Raw genomic sequence first — 17,310 nt, 5'->3', positions numbered from 1 at the left:
CCATTAAATCATCTTCAGTACCACCCCTCCCTTAGCCTAACATATCTGATCAGTCACACACTTCTACTATCTTGCCTTCATATTTTGGAACAAAATTCTCCATGTTTGTTTCTCTCAGCATCCCTACAAGGTTTGCATAGTTGCTCCTGCTGTTTATTCCCTTTTTAGCATGCATCAACAGTTCTTTGCTAGCAATGGCTGATAAATAGTTAAAATTTTTATTCCGGTATTTGGTTCTAGTATGTTAAACAAATCTTCATTCAATACTGCATACATTCTCCAGTCAGAAGAGTTTTTTCTTTTCTTCTTTGTGGTACTGGAAATTGGACCCAGGGCCTAGTGCATGCTGGGCAAGTGTTCTACCACACAGCTATATCCCTAGCTCTTTCTGAGACAGAGTCTCACAAACTTGCGCAGGCTGACCACAAACTTGCAGTCCTTCTGAACAGCTGGAATCACAGGTGTGCACCACTCCACCTGGCCCCAAGCTCACTTCTTATGAATAATTTAAAAATTCAATTTATCAGCTGTGTCAAATGAAGAGAAGGACATTTCTTAAGAAATCAAGAACATTTCTTCTGAGGATACAGAATTTTAAAGTGACAAACAAAACTTGGAAAAGATATGTAAGTAGGGTAAGGAAGAAACCTTGAGGGTTACCTGTCTTGTTCCGTCAGTCAAACCAATGCTAAATTAGAGCCAACAGTTAGTTTCCAGTCAACATGTTCACTTTATCTGTATGTTTAATCTCTTACGCTTTCCTTTTGAAAAACTTCACCCTGCCTCTTACGTATACATCCAACCAAACTGTCCTTTAGAGTAACAGGGAAAAAAAAACAACACAATGTAGTCTTAGGAGCAGACTAGCTTCAGAAAAGCCACAAAAAAAAAGTAAAAGTAGTCAAAAAAGTATAGACAAAGAAACAAATATGAAACTATTCCCCTGCCTTTTAAAAAGAGTTGTCTTAAAAGTGCTTAGGCAATTCTACCTTTTAAAATATTTCTCTCAAAAAGCAGAATGGTGGCAGAACACTTGCTCACTATGTCCAGGGCCCTGGGTTCCATCTCTGCCCCCACAACCGACCAACACAGTATGACTAGCTCTGAACCGTGTTCAGTATGGAATAAAATCCAAGTGAGTTGTTTACCAAGCACTTGCTTTTGCTGTAAATATAGGCTGCCCTACTGACACAATCCCATAAAGCTAAGGTTTCTTATGCCATTTAACAGTGAAATTGCTCATTGAGTATGCTGGAATCTAGATGTCAAAAACTATTAACCAAAGGTGCAAGGACAAGACAGATGAGCGTTGCAAAATAGATTACTTATACCTGTACACAGTGACCATGAAACTAGATACCTGATTGTGCTCAATTCTTCTTTGCTTGAGTGTTACTGGAGTCTTTGCTCTGCCCTTTAGTGGTTCTCTCTTCTCAAGCTTGAGCTCTATTTTAGAGTCTGGAAATAACATTGGAGAAACCATTACTCTCTGGAACAAAGAAGCTGTATTTTCCGTACATTATTTTGGAACCCTGGTTTTAGGCACATAAATACAAAAAAAGTGTGTCTATTGATAAGAACCTCAATAGATCACAATTATTTAACAACTTGTCTTAAAAACACTGACTTCGTTTATCTCCCTTGGTCTTTAATCTGATTGCCACTTCTCTCTACTTGCTCTGATTTCCTTTTTCTCTAACAGCTTTTAACATAGTGAATTCAGTGCACTCAATCAACTTTTCCCTAGACAGTTTCAATGTGGGGAAAGATACTAAGACAGTTACCATTGTTCTATCCACGTAGTACATCAGTACTACACAGTAAAGGCTGGCTTATTAAATTTGGCATGTAGAAGTGAAAAATCTAGAGAATTTTAAGAATGAAAAAGCCTGTCTGGTATCAAACCTCTACCAATAATAAACAGTAAATTCCAATATTAATACGCAAATGCAGCAGAAGTCTCTGGTACAGCATATGCTTAACATATGTGAGGCCCTAGGGTCCACTCTTCAGTCTCTTCTTTGATGCAGTTGTAGAAAGCCTGGACACAGCTCAATTGAGACAAGAAGGAATGCTATTCACAGGAAAGTACAACCAGTCACAGGTCACTTCTCTTCCTCTTCCCCATAATAACATTTCTTTGAAGATAAGCCAGTACTTTACTGCATTACTCAGCTTATCAGCGTGACAGTCATTAACCCAACAACAGAAAGATACGTATTTTTAATTCACCTCAATATTCCATGTTTCTATTTGATTTTGTTACCATTTGAATATCTGGATTTTTTAAAACACTGATAAAATGTTTAACATTCCCTCTGTGGTGGCCATTTATCACAGTGTAGCAAAATTAGTAAGACCATTATTACTTCTAGATCTTCTACTACCAAAAATTTAAGTAAGATTACTTTTTCATACACACACACACACACAAAAAAAAAACTAGAGTCAATTCCTAAAGAAACCTTTAGCTTTGCATGAATTCAAGGTAAACAAGCTAAAAAAAAAGTGATCAAGGCAGCTATGCACTTTTCCAACTTTTCAGTCTGATAGTAGTCAGCAAAGAATCTACTTGCAGTTCCTAACCCCCAAAGTGATTTTTACTAAGTTGGTTCAAACAGTTGTTCGAACAGTTGGATCCTTATTTAGTACTAAGCTACCAACTCCACCCCACCCCCATATCCCAACAATTCTATCAATGTATCTATGTTTGGGACAACCCTTAGCATGATAAAAATCTACTTTTATGCTTTAATTTAGAATCTAACAAAGCATGAAGTAAAAAAATGTATCAGCCAAAGACAAATTGATTAGACAAATTAGGTTATCTGGTTGAAATTAATTCCTTGTATGAAGTTAGACTAACAGCCAATAAAAACACAGTCCTCAAATAGAAGAAAAACTACTCAAAAGTAATCAGCACATTTTTAGTTATACCATGAATGTCAAGCAAGTTGCAATGATGAAATGGAAAAGGAATGTTCATCTACAAATGTTCAATTTGTTGCAACTCCAAGAATAAAGCACACATACAACATGTTTCTGGAGACCACACAAAACTGTTGAAATTTAACAACTTTATTGAATTTGTAGAAGCATTCTACAGGAATACATTTTAAAAATCACACAGCACTTAGTAGGTACATGTACACATGTACATTGCAGAAGACAGTAACAAATAAAATTACTTCCAAAAAGCTGCAAAGATGGAAGGTGTAGTCAATGGTAATGGCTAGAAGTATGCGAGGGACCATATTTGGTTATGCTTAAGACTATTTTCCACAATGTCTCTGCTACAGACTCTCTTGCCTTACAATCATAGAAATGAAAACAGTATAATACATTGCTTTATACAAACATAGACACTCAGATATGGTATGATTTAAGGCTTTAATACAAAAAAAGGACAGAAATTTGCTCTCAGCATCTAGACTGTTGATCTAAATCCCCATGAAATATAACATACCTTGAAAGGAAAAGAAAGAGGCCCCACCTTTTCAGTGTCTAGCTCACCTAACAAAGCATAACAGTGAGTGAGCATGCGCAGAGAATCTACCACCCAGAGCAGTGCTCCTCAGTGTGGTCCTCGGACTGGTATAGTCTGCTAACTGTTAACTACCTATCCTAGAAGAGAAAAGGCCCCTGCATCCAGATGTAAACCCGTACACTGTCTTCACTAACAGTAAAGTTCACTACAAAAATAAACCCTGGCATTGGCCTAAAAAAAGTACCTCTAGGTTTAAATTCCTTTATTTTATTAAAAAAAATTGGGGAGGGAGGGATTGAACATGTTCCTCTCACATGCTAAGCACATGCTCTTAACCACTGAGCGACACCCTCAACCCCTCAGATTTCAGCTCTTGTGCATGACTGTCTGTGGACCAGCAATAGTTTGTGGACTAGCAGTTTTCTTTATCTAGGGTATCATAATGTTCCATACACGAGTAAGCAACAAACAAAAGCAAGAAGGTCCGAGCAAACAAAGTGTGGACAAGGTCTAGAACGTGAAGATACTTAAGATGTGAGCACCAAAAAAGAGAAAAAAGCATTATTTTGAATATGTGTTTATTTCTATCCTAGGTATAACAGAACATGCATATGATACTATAAAAAGTGCAGACTACTTATATTTTAGTTAGTGGAATATGCTTAGTTTTGAAGAGTTGTGAAAGTGTAAGTAAGGAGAAAACAGTGAGACAAATATGTGAGCTATTAAGCTTATGTTTGCAAAAACCTATCAAAAAAAAGGAGAAAGGAAAAATAGAGCAATTCTACATAGGGAATAACTTTTCTGCTATAATGAGTAGAAGTTTAACAATTAGAAATCAGCCCAATATGGAGACCAAAATGACCTTAAAGGTACCTGAGACTCATAAAAAAGCTCCTAAGTTTTCCATATCAAAAATAAGACAGCTGTCTTTGCTCTTAACCACATTACTGTTTATTCCCACGCTTTTTAACTGTTGTGTGCACTTCTCCTCCGAATAAAGTGCCACCTTTGAAGGGAGCAGCAGTCAGCTTACTCTTAGAAGCTGGACTAAGTTTGCAGTCCTTCAACCAGAGATGCCGGCGGCCAGCAGTGGAAGATGCCATGGTACAGCCAGCCATCTTCACTTCATCAAATGCAGCTTCACAGAGAAACGAAGCTGCATCATACGTTCTCCTTAGAATCTCAAGTGCCTGGGGTACCTGACTAGGATCTGAGCTAAGAATCTGCGCAGCCTGACTGATGTCTGCCTGCATGGCCTTGGCTACAAAGGCAGTGTGGGTGGCAGTCTGCAGCGCTGATGCTGCAGCTTCGTATGTTCTGCAGAGCGCTAAGTCCAAATGTTTATCGCAGGACTCAGCGGAGGCTGGCTGAATACCTGCTGGTGGAGTGGCTTCAGAAATAAACCCCAGGATTTCATCATCTACTTTGGGAACTGATAATATTCGCGTTGCCTCTCTGGAAGAAACTGGATACTTGCATGCCAGTGAAGGTAGTTGTCTGTCAATTTGCTGCCACTCCTCTTCAACTGCTTTTAAAATAGATTCGTGGAAAGGAAAAGACAGTTCTGAGGCACCTGTTTTATCATGCTGCGACTGCTTAGACATTTCTATGCCTAAGGTAGTAAGTGCACGAGAGACAACCATTTTGGCAGAAGCAGACATCTGTGCAGATCCAGGACTACTCTGAGATGCCACAAACAAACCTGGATCCCTTTCCTCTACTGCCTTCTCACTGAGTCTAGGGAGTTTTCGTGGAGGAGACAGGGATTCCGTTTCTTGAAATTTAGATGGATCAATTCTCTTACATATTTTTTCTATATCCAGTGTGGGTACAGAGTTAGAAGTCCCAGGCAAACTGCTTGCCCCACCCTGGACTAACAGAGAATTGACATAATCTCTGATTGCCTGAGCAAGTGGCGGAGAAAGTACTTGCGATCTCCTACACTCCTCTAGTATTTCCCTTTCGCTGGACAGAATTGACTGATCTGAAATATTGGCCTTTTCAGTACATAATGGCTGAATTCCACTTTTTCCTCCATGGTAAATATTTTCCACTATGTCTTTACAGTAAGTAGTAGTGGTTTCTTTAATCACTGAAGGAGAAGCTGCAGTAGAGACCATGGCAGTGAGTTCATGCTGAGAAGATGACGAAGGACTTCTCTCTAAACAACTGTCATGGCTAGACTTGGAGGAAGTAAACAAACTCCCTCCACGGGCTAACTTCTGCATCTGTCCCTTGCCAGGCAAGGTTGTGGTCTTAAGAGGTTCCCTAGGTGGGTCTCCCTTAGGAGTATGTACTTTCTTAGCTGCCTGTAGTTCAGTCCTGCCCAAAGGAGGACGGGTGGAAATTTCAGGAAAAGAAATACCCTGAAAAAATCCACCAGAGGGAGTAGTTGGAAGTTCAGAAAAAGCAACAAAATCCCTAGTGGACTTCACTTTCTTGTGTTCTTTCTTCTTTCCTGTAGAGGCAAAAGAGGCAGGAAGTTTAAGTATTACTTGTGTTTGCGCTAACTTTATTCTTTGCCTCCTTGCTAAAATAGTGCTGTTGAAAAAAAAGACTACACTTCATTCCCTGAACAACCATTTTGGAAGTTGCTTATGGAGGTATAAGCAATTTGGGTCAAATTAGTCACAAAATTAACAAATCATACACAAATGAAGAGCTTAAAAGTATCAAATTACATTGATAATATTAAGAGGACAGTTACTGCATGTATTAGCCTCAAAAACTAATATGTAAACTAATCATGGTCTAATTTTCCTAAAACAGTATATAAAATTATGGTCAAAATATTTGCTTTAACGTTGCTGTGAAATCTGATTATCTGGCAAAGACTGTAAACAATTTAAATGGCTATCAACAGAGAAAATATGGCATACTCCAATACTATCACTATGTATCAAGTATAAGGAATAAAGAGATACATGTATGACAATAGGAATAGATCTAAAAATATAACATGGACTAAAAACAAATATTAGCATAGTATTTATATAGTTTTTTTAAAGTACAAACTAATACCATGTATAGATGAGTACATAAAAGCAAACTTGGAAGATCACTCAAGTGTTATGAACAAAAATAACATGTATCTTGTCAATATTGTTTTCAATTTTACCCTCTTCATGGTCACTGTATCTTATGAGTCTGAAAAAATTACATGTATTTGAGTAACATCAGCTTAAATTTTACCTTCCTCGTTGTCACTGTATCTGTCAGAGTCGTTACTTCCATTCTGCCTTGTATTTTCTGAAGAAGAAATGGTTGGTAAAGGAGTAGAAGATCTTGATTCTGTTCCTTGTTCTCTCAGTTTCAGCAGCTTTTTCTCATAAAGCTTCCTGGTTGTTCCTGTATGAAAGCAAAACTTGCTTCAGTACTTGCATTTTTTTTTTTTTAAGATCCAGGTCAGAAACTATCTTAAGAAGCATCACAGCCAGGTGTGGTGGTGCCTGCCTATTAATAATGTGAACAGTTCAGGAGGCTGAGGCAGGAAAACCCCAAACTCGAGGCCTGCCTGGGTAACAGCAATATGCTGTCTCGAAAAATAAGAATTGGAGACACAGCTCAGTGCTGAGGCCATGGCTTCAATCTCTAGTAACACACATAAGCATCATATGCTTACCCTTTCCTTTTTTTAAACTTACATGCTTAAAAATAATAGATAATGTACTTTTTTTCTAAAACAGGTATTTTCCTGGGACTTTAGTACAAGATTACAATATGTCTTTTATTTCGTTTATTTGCTTATTTTTTGGGTGCTGGGGGTCAAACCCAAGTCCTTGCCCATGCTAGACAGGTGCTCTACCACTAACCTACACCTGCAACTGCCTGGTGTTTCTTTTAGGTAAGATGGAATACACAGCAGGTGTTAACTGGAGATTATCTACTTAAGAACCATATGTGACTATTTTTTCTTCAAGTCTTGAACTTTGTATATTTTTTCCAATAACTACATAAAAATACTTGCTAATGCAGAAAAATCTTTTTTATAACAGATTGTATTCTCTGAAGACTGTGATTCACACCCCACAGTACTAAGACACTAATGTGCCTATAAGTTGCCAGTTATGAGGAAATGTTTTATAAGTCACACTTAAATAGGTTTTATTTTGCTTTACACTAGCTGTGTATCTTAATTTCTGCAACATAAGTAAAATGAGACTGGATGCCTTTTACAAACACATATTTAGAAATGTTACATAAGTAGTCTTTTTTTGGTTGCTGTTGTTTTTTTGGTTTTTTTTTCTAGTACCGGGAATCGAACTCACAACCTTGCACTTTCCAGGCAGGCGTTGTACCGCTGAGCTAAATCCCCATCCCCTAACACAAGTAGTCTTAAGATGAACAGCTCATATAACATGTAATATAGTGTATGTTTCAATGTCTTTTAGAATTTTAAATACAAAATTTAATAAAGGTATCAAATGTCTATTGGTAATCATATTCATGAACTTACCTATCAATTTAAATCCTATGTCACTATATCCTCAAACTGCCAAATCTTCAGTGTTCAAAATGTTACAACTTGGAAGATTTTCTTGGTACTGGGAATTGAACTCAGGACCTTGCACTTGCCAGTCAGGCGCTGTGCTTTGCTGCTGTGCTATCTCCCTGGCCCCAACTTGAAAGATTAAAATAGATTTTTCTACTCTTGAAGTTACTGCCAAGACCCCTCAAACACTAAGGCAGAATCAACCTTGCAAATCATCACCACTTAACCATAATCCATGATGGAAATCTAGTGTATTTGGCTCTAAGTTCTTTCTTTGCAATTTATTCTTTAAAGTATCTTTTTTTTTTTAGAGCATCATTCTTGAAACCCAGTCAAGACATAACTCACCATAAGACACCTTTAACGATTACTGGAAAAGAATACCATGGGAAAATTTAATAACTTGAGTTATATAATCAGCCTATCCCTAACAATTACTGTAATTGGGGTGAATTGGCCAGTTTTGTTAATTTAGCTTTTTCTCAAATGCCATAAAAGACCCACACGGTCTTACCATGTAGTATGTGATATGTGCAACTTATAGTCTCAAAAACAGGTAATTTTAGGGGAAAACATCTAATTCTGTAATTTTATTTCCATCATTTAGAAGCAAGAACCTAGCGTCTAGGTCATATAAATAGTAAATGGCAGCTAGGCCCTTAAAAGCCAAATTGTAACCACTACACAAGAGGCAAAAACAACCTGGGGCCTTGCTTCATATGTAAAGTATTTAAATTTTTATCAACATACCCACAATAGGACCAGGATTCACTCCATATCTCACAAGCTGATCCAGAAGGTCTTCATTAGAGAGCTCTGTTACATCGAGGTCATCTTTGTCTTCTATTCTTGGTTTATCAGTTTTCTTTGTGGCTTTCTGTAAACAAAGTCCAATTATCACCTCCACATAAATTTAAAAGTACTCATATATAGTACCAAATAAGACCATGTAAAACAAACACACAACTGTGCTTACAAGTTGATGTATGGTCCAAAGCAATTTGATTAAATTAGAAGCAACTCATTATTTGGAGACATTTTTAACTAGGCTGTACAAACCTAATGAAAAAGTAAATTAAAGGTTATAGACATTACTATTAAAATAGTCGATTCTGAATTACTTATCTAAAGAAGCAGTAATGGCATCAAAACCGTATATTTATTTATTTACTGTGTTTTTTATTTTGTTTTTTGTTTTTTTTTTGTTTTTTTGTTTTTTTTCCGGTACCGGGAACCAAACTCACGACCTTGCGCTTGCCAGGCAGGCGCTTTGCCACTGAGCTAAATCCCCAGCCCCTTTTACTGTGTTTTTTAATACTTCATTTCTTAAAGCATTTAACTCCTGACGGCAAATGAGATAGAACATGGAAGTTGCAAAGTGAAGCTAGGATGAATCTAAACATTTTCATCTCAGTTTACTATTGACCCCTTTTGATAATCCTTAAAATTTAAACTAATCAGAACAATTTAAGACTTACTTTACCATGAAGGCTTGTATACTTATATATAGAATTATTTACCTTAAACAGCATATCATAATTTAAGAAACCCAAAATTATTTTCTTTGCAATTTAGACATTTTGGTAGCCAGTCTATGACCTATGAAGGAAGTCTGACATGGTTACGGTATAATATATCACCTCTGACATAGCTGTCCTCTATACGAGCGTTTTGCTAAAACAGTTGAAAGAACATGGCACAAACTTTAAGGTCAGCGTCAAAAAAGTTTCTGAAATAATCTGAGTAATAAGCGGTACTCACTAAAGAAAACTATATGAATTTTGTGAGGAACATTCCTACAGTCCCAGCTACTTGCGAGGTTAAGACAGGAGGACCACAAATCTAAAGTCAGCCTGGGAAACTTGGCAAGACCCTGTCTCAAAATAAAATAGTAAAGCCCTGAGGATATAGCTCAGTAGTAGAGTGCTTGCTAGCTAGCAGGGCCAGGTCCCTAGGTTTGATCTCCAGCACTAAGAAACAAAAACAAAAAACTGTAAATTTCCAAAGTTAAATAGGTGAAGGCAGGCAAATTGTATGTACTTTGGGGCCAGGGATATAGCTTAGTGCTTAGTGTTACAAGCGCTGCCTTGCAAAAGGTCCTGAGTTCAATTCCCAGTACCCCCCCCCCCAAAGTATATATACCTTGTAAGACTGTAGTGAGCACCATTAATAAACGTCCCAGTAATCTCAGAAAACACTATGGTACTAAAAAAGTAATTGTTTAAATAATGGCCAAGCCGGGTGTGGTAGTGCAGGGCTGTAATCCCAGCACTTGAGAGGCTGAGGCACGAGGATCCTTGTGAGTTCAAGACCAGCCTGGGCTACAAAGTGAGCTCCAGGCCTGCCTGAACTGCATAGCGAGACCCTGTCTCAAAAAAGCCAAGAAAGGAAAGAAAGGAAAGAAAGGAAAGAAAGGAAAGAAAGGAAAGAAAGGAAAGAAAGAAAGAAAGACAGAAAGAAAGACAGAAAGAAAGACAGAAAGACAGACAGAAAGACAGAAAGAAAGAAAGACAGAAAGACAGACAGACAGAAAGACAGACAGAAAGACAGAAAGGAAGAAAGGAAGGAAGGAAGGAAGGAAGGAAGGAAGGAAGGAAGAAAGGACGGACGGACGGACGGACAGGGAAGGCAGGCAGGCAGGCAGGCAGGCAGGCAGGCAGGCCAGCCAGCCAAAAGCATTTATGGAAGTTCATTTAGCTTTGACTTACTATTTAAGGCAAGAGTGTTAGTGTGGCACCCCAGGTATGTTTTACCAAAATGGCTAACATTATATAAAGTTGTGCGAACCGATTACTTTTCAATTAGTTTTGGGTTTCCAAAAAGGCATTATTTAATCATATATATTATTTTATTTTATTGGTATGTACTTCAGGCTGGGCTTGAACCCACTATGTAGCCCAGGCTAACCTCAAACTTAAAACGATCCTCCTCCTTCAGCTTCCTGAGTGCTGGGATTATAGGCACCCATTGTCTCTCCACGTTTTCACTTTTTAAATTTTTTTTTTTTGTACTGGGAATCGAACTCAGGACCTTGCGCTTGCCAGGCAGGCGCTTATGCCACCGAGCTATATCCCTGGCCGCTACCCCCCCTCCATGTTTTTAATAAAAAAAAAAAATTTGAAGCAGGGGTTTTTATAAATACTTCAGAGATAGAATGCTTGTCTAGTGTGTGTAGTACACACAAGACTGGGTTGGATTCCTAGCACAACAAAAAAAACAAATCAAAAACTTTCATAAAGCAAGGTTAGGAGGGGCTGGGGCTATAGCTCAGCAGCACAGTGCCTGCCTGGCAAGTATGAGGCCCTGAGTTCAATTCCCAGTACCACCCCCCCCCACCCCTCCAGCCAGCCCAAAAGATTATGAGGCTTTTTTTTTGGTTGTTTTTTGAGACAAGGTCTTGCTACATGTCCAGGCTGGCCTTAAATTCACTATGCAGCCCCGACTGGTCTCCAACTCCAACAACTTTCCTGAGTACATGTAAGTGCTAGGATTACATTTGTGTGCCACCATGCCCAGCAAGACATTCTTTAAAATAGCTGCTAATAATAACAAAGTCAATTCATAAGTCTTTTCATAAAAAGATGGTTGTGAAAAGTTCTTTGAAGTACTTTCAGAAAGCTCTGGTATACGTACATATGGTACTGATTGAGTCACATGAGGCTCAAATCTTTTCTTCTCCCAATACTGGGGATTCAACTGAGGGCTTTTGCGCTGAACTACACCCTCATCCTTTTTTCATTTTAGACAGGCTTGTCTAAATTGCCAGGCTGGGCTTGAATTTGTAACCCTCCAGCCTCAGTCTCCCAGAGTCCTGGGATTACAAGAAAGTGCCATCGTGTCCAGCTAAGGCTTAAATCTTGAAGCAACCCACACTTTGATACCAAAATAGTTACCTTGAATCTAACAATTCTATAGTTAAAAGCCCTGAATTCTTTAGAAAAAAACACTTAAACAGACCTAATCTTACATGAGTAACTCTACTTTTCCCCCCAAAAGTATAGCTAAGTTGTGCAGAAAAATTACATTACATAATGAAAATACTTCAAACAATAAAAAAAATCAGGCTAAAATTACTTTTAGATAAATCTCTCCTGTGATAAGAACATTCAACTTTTACTAGAAAGAAAGCACCCAGGAATTCCAAGGCCTTAAAGTCTGAAGAAACCTATCTCTAACATCTAGCATCCCATCTATCTTTATGAGTTACTTGTATGCGTGCTTTATTTTCTCCAACTGGTGAACTCCTTACACATTAACTCCCAAGTCTGGCTTCTTATCAAAACCTCAAGTCTGGGGGCTGGGGATTAGCTCGGTGGCACAGCGCCTGCCTGGTAAGTGCAAGGTCGTGAGTTCGATTCCCGGTACCGGAAAAAAAACAAAACCTCAAGTCTTTTGCTAGTTACCTCTATTTTAAAATGCTTCCTCCCATTCTGAGTCTTAATCTTGGGCCTGAGAATCTATTTTTGTTGTACAGCCAGCACTAGAACATACATGCAAGCACTATTCGGGTATTTAAAGCACCTTAAAAGAGTGCCTGACACAGGAACAGCATCTGACGTCAAATGAATGAATGAAAAATAACTCACTCATCCAGCTTCCTCACATTTTCTTAAAACATAATGAAGAAACTTCAGCTAAATGAAGAAATTTTATGCAGTGAACTTGCACAAGATAACTAAGTTGAAGAGAGATTTGTAACAGGCTGATTTTAAATTTTAACCTGCAGAGAGAAAAGTTCTGAAAAGAAGTAATGCCACTTCATAAACACCAAGTTTATGAAGAAGAAAAGTTGGGCAGCAGGCGGTTTGCGTACATATGATTAAAGCAGCAGTTTCAACCATGAAGGAAACAATGCTAACTTTGTCTTCAAATGGCTTTGTTCCTTTAGGAAAACCACTTCTACATGGACAGCTTCTTCCAAGATGCTAGATGATCTCTATTTTTTCAATTTAAAAATCCAACGTTTGTATTAGTTTATCATAGTAATAACTACTAGTCTAAAATAGATTCTACTGCACATACATTATATGCTGAATTGGGTTCTAAGTGCCCTCTATTATTAACTTAGAGAAAAAAAACCTAGTAAGACTAATCCTACAAAGTGAAGCAACAGGTCTAAAGGCTCCAAGGCCAACTCAGGAAACCTGCATACTACACCACACACTAACATCTGAACAGGCCGTATATATCACTTTCACATATTTACTCCATCCTTTCTGAAAACTATTATTATGGTAATTTTGCATTGTAATGTCACAGCACTAAAAACAGAAAAATTCAGAACCCTTGTTCTCTAAATGGCTATCAATTATTGTACTGAGCACCAGGCATTTCACTTACCCAACTTCATGCAATCAATCCTCAATCTGATTAAGTAGCTATTAGATTATTCCTCAATTCATGTGAAAATGGAGATCTGAGAAGCAATCAGTGTTCACTGTTAGAGGTCTGCTGAGTTAAGCAGCAGACCTGGAATCTTTCAGATTCAGAGTTGCACAATTTAAAACTATATAATAGAGTATGGTGGTCAATTTATGATTTAATTAACACTCCTCACTGCTGGCATTTTTAAATTATTCTGTCCCAAGTCTTTAATCGTTTCTGTTAAGAATTCATAACCTGGGCTGGAGATGTGTGTTAAGCATGTTCTTAGCATGTACAAGGTCCTGGGTCCATAATCCCCAACATGAAACAAAACAAACAAACCCACCCACCACAATCTCTCCTAGATCATCTAGGAATGTTGCTACGCTCTAATGGCTCCTTAATAGCTAACCACACCTTCATGCTTTGCACTTTGGAACAAAAAGGCAGATTGCCAACTCTGTAAATGTGTATTCTTATGTCCCTATCTAGATTATTTCAACACCTAAAACTACCAGTACCAAAATACATAAAATAAAGCTTAAAAATAAAGAAACAAAAGCAAAATTTAAAATTTAGAACACAAAATTTAAAATTTTTGTAATACCACAACAATCGAATCTAAGAAAAGACACTATGATGGTGGCAAGTATGAAGTAATTCCTCTTTTAATTGAAAATATTCCTCAAAAACCCATGATAAATAGAAGGGATAGGTTAAATATTAAATCTTGGTCAAATACACATTAGTATTTGTTTCAAAATGTTGAAATTCACCTCTTAAAAAAAATTTACTATCAGCAGGTATGATGGCGCATACCTTAGCTGAGAGGCTGAGGCAGGAAGATGGTCAAGTTTGAGGCCAGCCTTGGCAGTTTAACAGTGACATAGGAGACCCTGTCTAAAAAACAAAAATAAAGACGGCTAAGGCTATAGCTCACTGGGATCCCCAGTACAAAATAAATAAATAAAAATTTAAAATCTGCCATATCTAGCCGGGTGTGGTGGCACAAGCCTGTAATCCCTGCACTCAGGAGGCTGAGGTAGGAGGATCATTGTGAGTTCAAGGCCACCATGGGCTGGCTACATAGTGAACTCAGGGCCAGCCTGCACTCCACAGTGAGACCCTGTCGCAAAATCAAATCAAACCAAACCAAACCAAACCAAACCCTGCCATATTTGTAACTCTTAAACATAAATGCTAAACTGTGACATCATTTAAGAAATGTGACCTATGGTTATCTTATATGGGACTAAAAATGACTAAAACACAAAACTTGGTACATATAAAAATAATGTGGCATGCAGGACAATATTATACCAATTATAGTAAATGTTCTTGGTTCACATAAATTCAAAGCATCTTTTCCTATGATTAATAAAAATGTCTATTCAGGCTCCTAAGTTTTAACTCACTTTCACCTTAGTACAGTATTTTAAAACAGAAAGTTTAAAAAAAAAACTGAAAGTGACACCACAGATTGGTGACTAAGGCTAACTTTTTCAAGTTGTAAGTAATCACCGAGTCCAGCCAATGGTAAATGTTTTTAAGTTTTAAATACTCAAGATGGGAAAGCAGATATCTTCAGTTGTAAACTACTGTAATTCTCCACGTGACTCTGAACATTAAGGGAAACCAGGCATGGTGGCAACAAGTCCCAGCTACTTGGAAGACAAGGCAGGAGGATCACTTTAGCAGTGAGTTCAAATCAGCGGGAACAGCAAGAAACCCTCTCAAAAAAAAAGAAAAAAGAAAAAAGAAAAAGAATGAATGAGATACTAAGTGTCTAGTATGCCACCCAACATTCAGACACAGTAAGTACTCTCTTAATTTTGAAAGGGTGTTAGCGAACAAACCAAGACTTCAGGCGAGCTAAACTACAGACCCAGGCCCATTGGAAATACTCTTAAACAAACAAACAAACAAAGCTAGAGAGTGGTGGCACAGGCCCATAGTCCCTGTACTTGGGGAGCTGAGGCAGAAGGATCATTGTGAGTTTGAGGCCAGCATGACTGCATAGCCAGACACTGTTTCAAAAAAAAAAAAAAAAAGGTAAATTCTTTCAGACAAAACTGAGTTAGGGTGAGATAAGAAGAAACAGCTATGAAACAGATACGATGAAATACCACAAATTTAAATTTTATAAGCCAAGAAATTAAATTATCAGTGAAGTATACAGAAATCAATCTTCTGTAGAAAAGAACACATATTAGGAACTCAAAAATGAAGGACAATCAAATTGAGATTTATAATTTTTACATACCTTTAAAAACTTACAGTGTAACACATTTGCACAAAAGACCATAGGGTTCTACAAGCAACTACTGGGGCTTCTTTAAACCCACATATTGACACAGGCGTGGTGGAACACGCCTGTAATCCCAGAACTAGGGAGGCTGCGGCAGGAGTATCGTTTCGAGTTCGAGGCTAGCCTGGAGTACAAAGTGAGCTCAAGGCCAGCCTGAAGTGCATAGCGAGACCCTGTCTCAAAAATAAAATAAAATAAAATAAAATAAAATAAAATAAAATAAACCCACAAATAGCAGACATCAGAAACAGTAAGGTGTAGGAGGAAGAAAAGAGCGAGCCCGATGGCCCACGCCTGTAATCCCAGCACTCAAGAGGCTGGGGATCTCTGTGAGTTTAAGAGCAGCCTGGGCTACATAAATGAGTTCAAGAACAGCCTGAACTACACAGTGAGACCCTGTCTCAGACAAACAAACCAAAAAAAACCCCCCCAACAACAAGAAGAAAAAAGTAAAGTGTGGAAGCTCTCTTACTTATTGAACAAATATTTATCAGACTACTATGTACCAGACACCGACTTGAAACATTTATAAGATTGTCGAAGTTTCTCTACAGCCAAGGCTGAGTTTTCAATTCAATTACCGATGTTGACGGGGGATGTAGCATAGCGGCAGAGCACCTGCTTAGCATGTGCAGGGTCCTAAGCTGACTCCCAGCAGCCCCCTCAATTTGTACGTATCTATTCCATGCCTTTCATTTCCACCTGAAGGGTCAGGGAAACACATCAGGCAATTTTTAAAAATTAAACAACCGAGAATGCTGCAAAGCTCTGGAAGGTGCAACAGGTTGGGGTTTAGCTCAGTAGGGGAGCGCGCCAGGCCGCCCAAAAACACCCAAGAGAAAGGGAGAAAAAGAAAAAAAAAGGAATTCGGAGGTATATATTGCACTAGTCATCATCAGCAGCAGCAACACTACATTCACCACCTCTCACAAAACAATGTTACACCAATCAATAGTTTCTAACTATACTGCACTATGACGTAGGTCCCCCAAGTACAGGCAGATACAAAGTAGCAGTTCAAATTTACCCGGATTTAACTACACTGCACTATCATGTAGGTCCCCCAAGTACAGGCAGATACAAAGTAGCAGTTCAAATTCACCCGGAGAACAAAAAGTAAGCCATCAACCATCTGTTGGAGCCAATCTGAACTTTAACCGGGATCACATTTCAAATTGTAATAATGACACATTAGAGTACCGTAAACATTTTCCTTGATTCTCAATCTTTGCTTCCTTGAGCAAAATTCAAGGAAAGGGGTGAGGGGACAATCACCAACCCAATGGGTCTAGGAGCGCTTTAAAACGTATTTTAAACGTTCATTTCAATTTAAAGGTAAAGCTTCCCCGCCCAAAAACTGCCTATGCTGGAAAAGAACACAATCAAAACACCAACGGTTCAAAGAGCCCTCCCTATACGAAAAAAAAAAAAATTTAATTAAAAAAGGCGGGAATTTCTTTATTTCAAATTCTGGCTGGAAGCGAGCGCGTCACCAGCTGCCCTCCAGGGAGCGCTCTGGGACTCCGCCGCGAGTCACCCCGTTACGAAAGCGGGAAAACGCTCGGGCTGAACCTATAGCGTCCGAGGCTCGGCCGTCCCGAGCTTTTTGAACGGGACACGGCGGTCCGCGCCGCCGGCCGGGACTCGCGCCGCCCG

At 38.5% G+C, this 17,310-nt stretch overlaps 1 protein-coding gene across 3 annotated transcripts in view; it reads right to left on the bottom strand.

Annotated features, from left to right (window-relative positions):
• The window catches only part of Tmpo (thymopoietin), a gene marked incomplete in the record, with an annotated part of 30,321 nt that overhangs the window by 12,225 nt on the left and 786 nt on the right, over nt 1–17,310 (bottom strand). For 2 of the 3 annotated variants that reach the window (XM_013518576.1, XM_013518578.1), the window contains 3 exon segments: nt 1,361–1,458; nt 6,683–6,838; nt 8,733–8,859. In XM_013518576.1, the coding sequence (XP_013374030.1) occupies nt 1,361–1,458; nt 6,683–6,838; nt 8,733–8,859 (381 nt within the window). 3 annotated transcript variants of the gene reach the window in all.

This window comes from Chinchilla lanigera, unplaced genomic scaffold, assembly GCF_000276665.1.
Source record: "Chinchilla lanigera isolate Chin_1 unplaced genomic scaffold, ChiLan1.0 scaffold00004, whole genome shotgun sequence".
In the NCBI taxonomy this organism is placed as follows: Eukaryota; Metazoa; Chordata; class Mammalia; order Rodentia; family Chinchillidae; genus Chinchilla; species Chinchilla lanigera.
The sequence above is the reverse complement of the archived record's forward strand: the minus strand, read 5'-3'. Positions and strand labels throughout refer to the sequence as shown.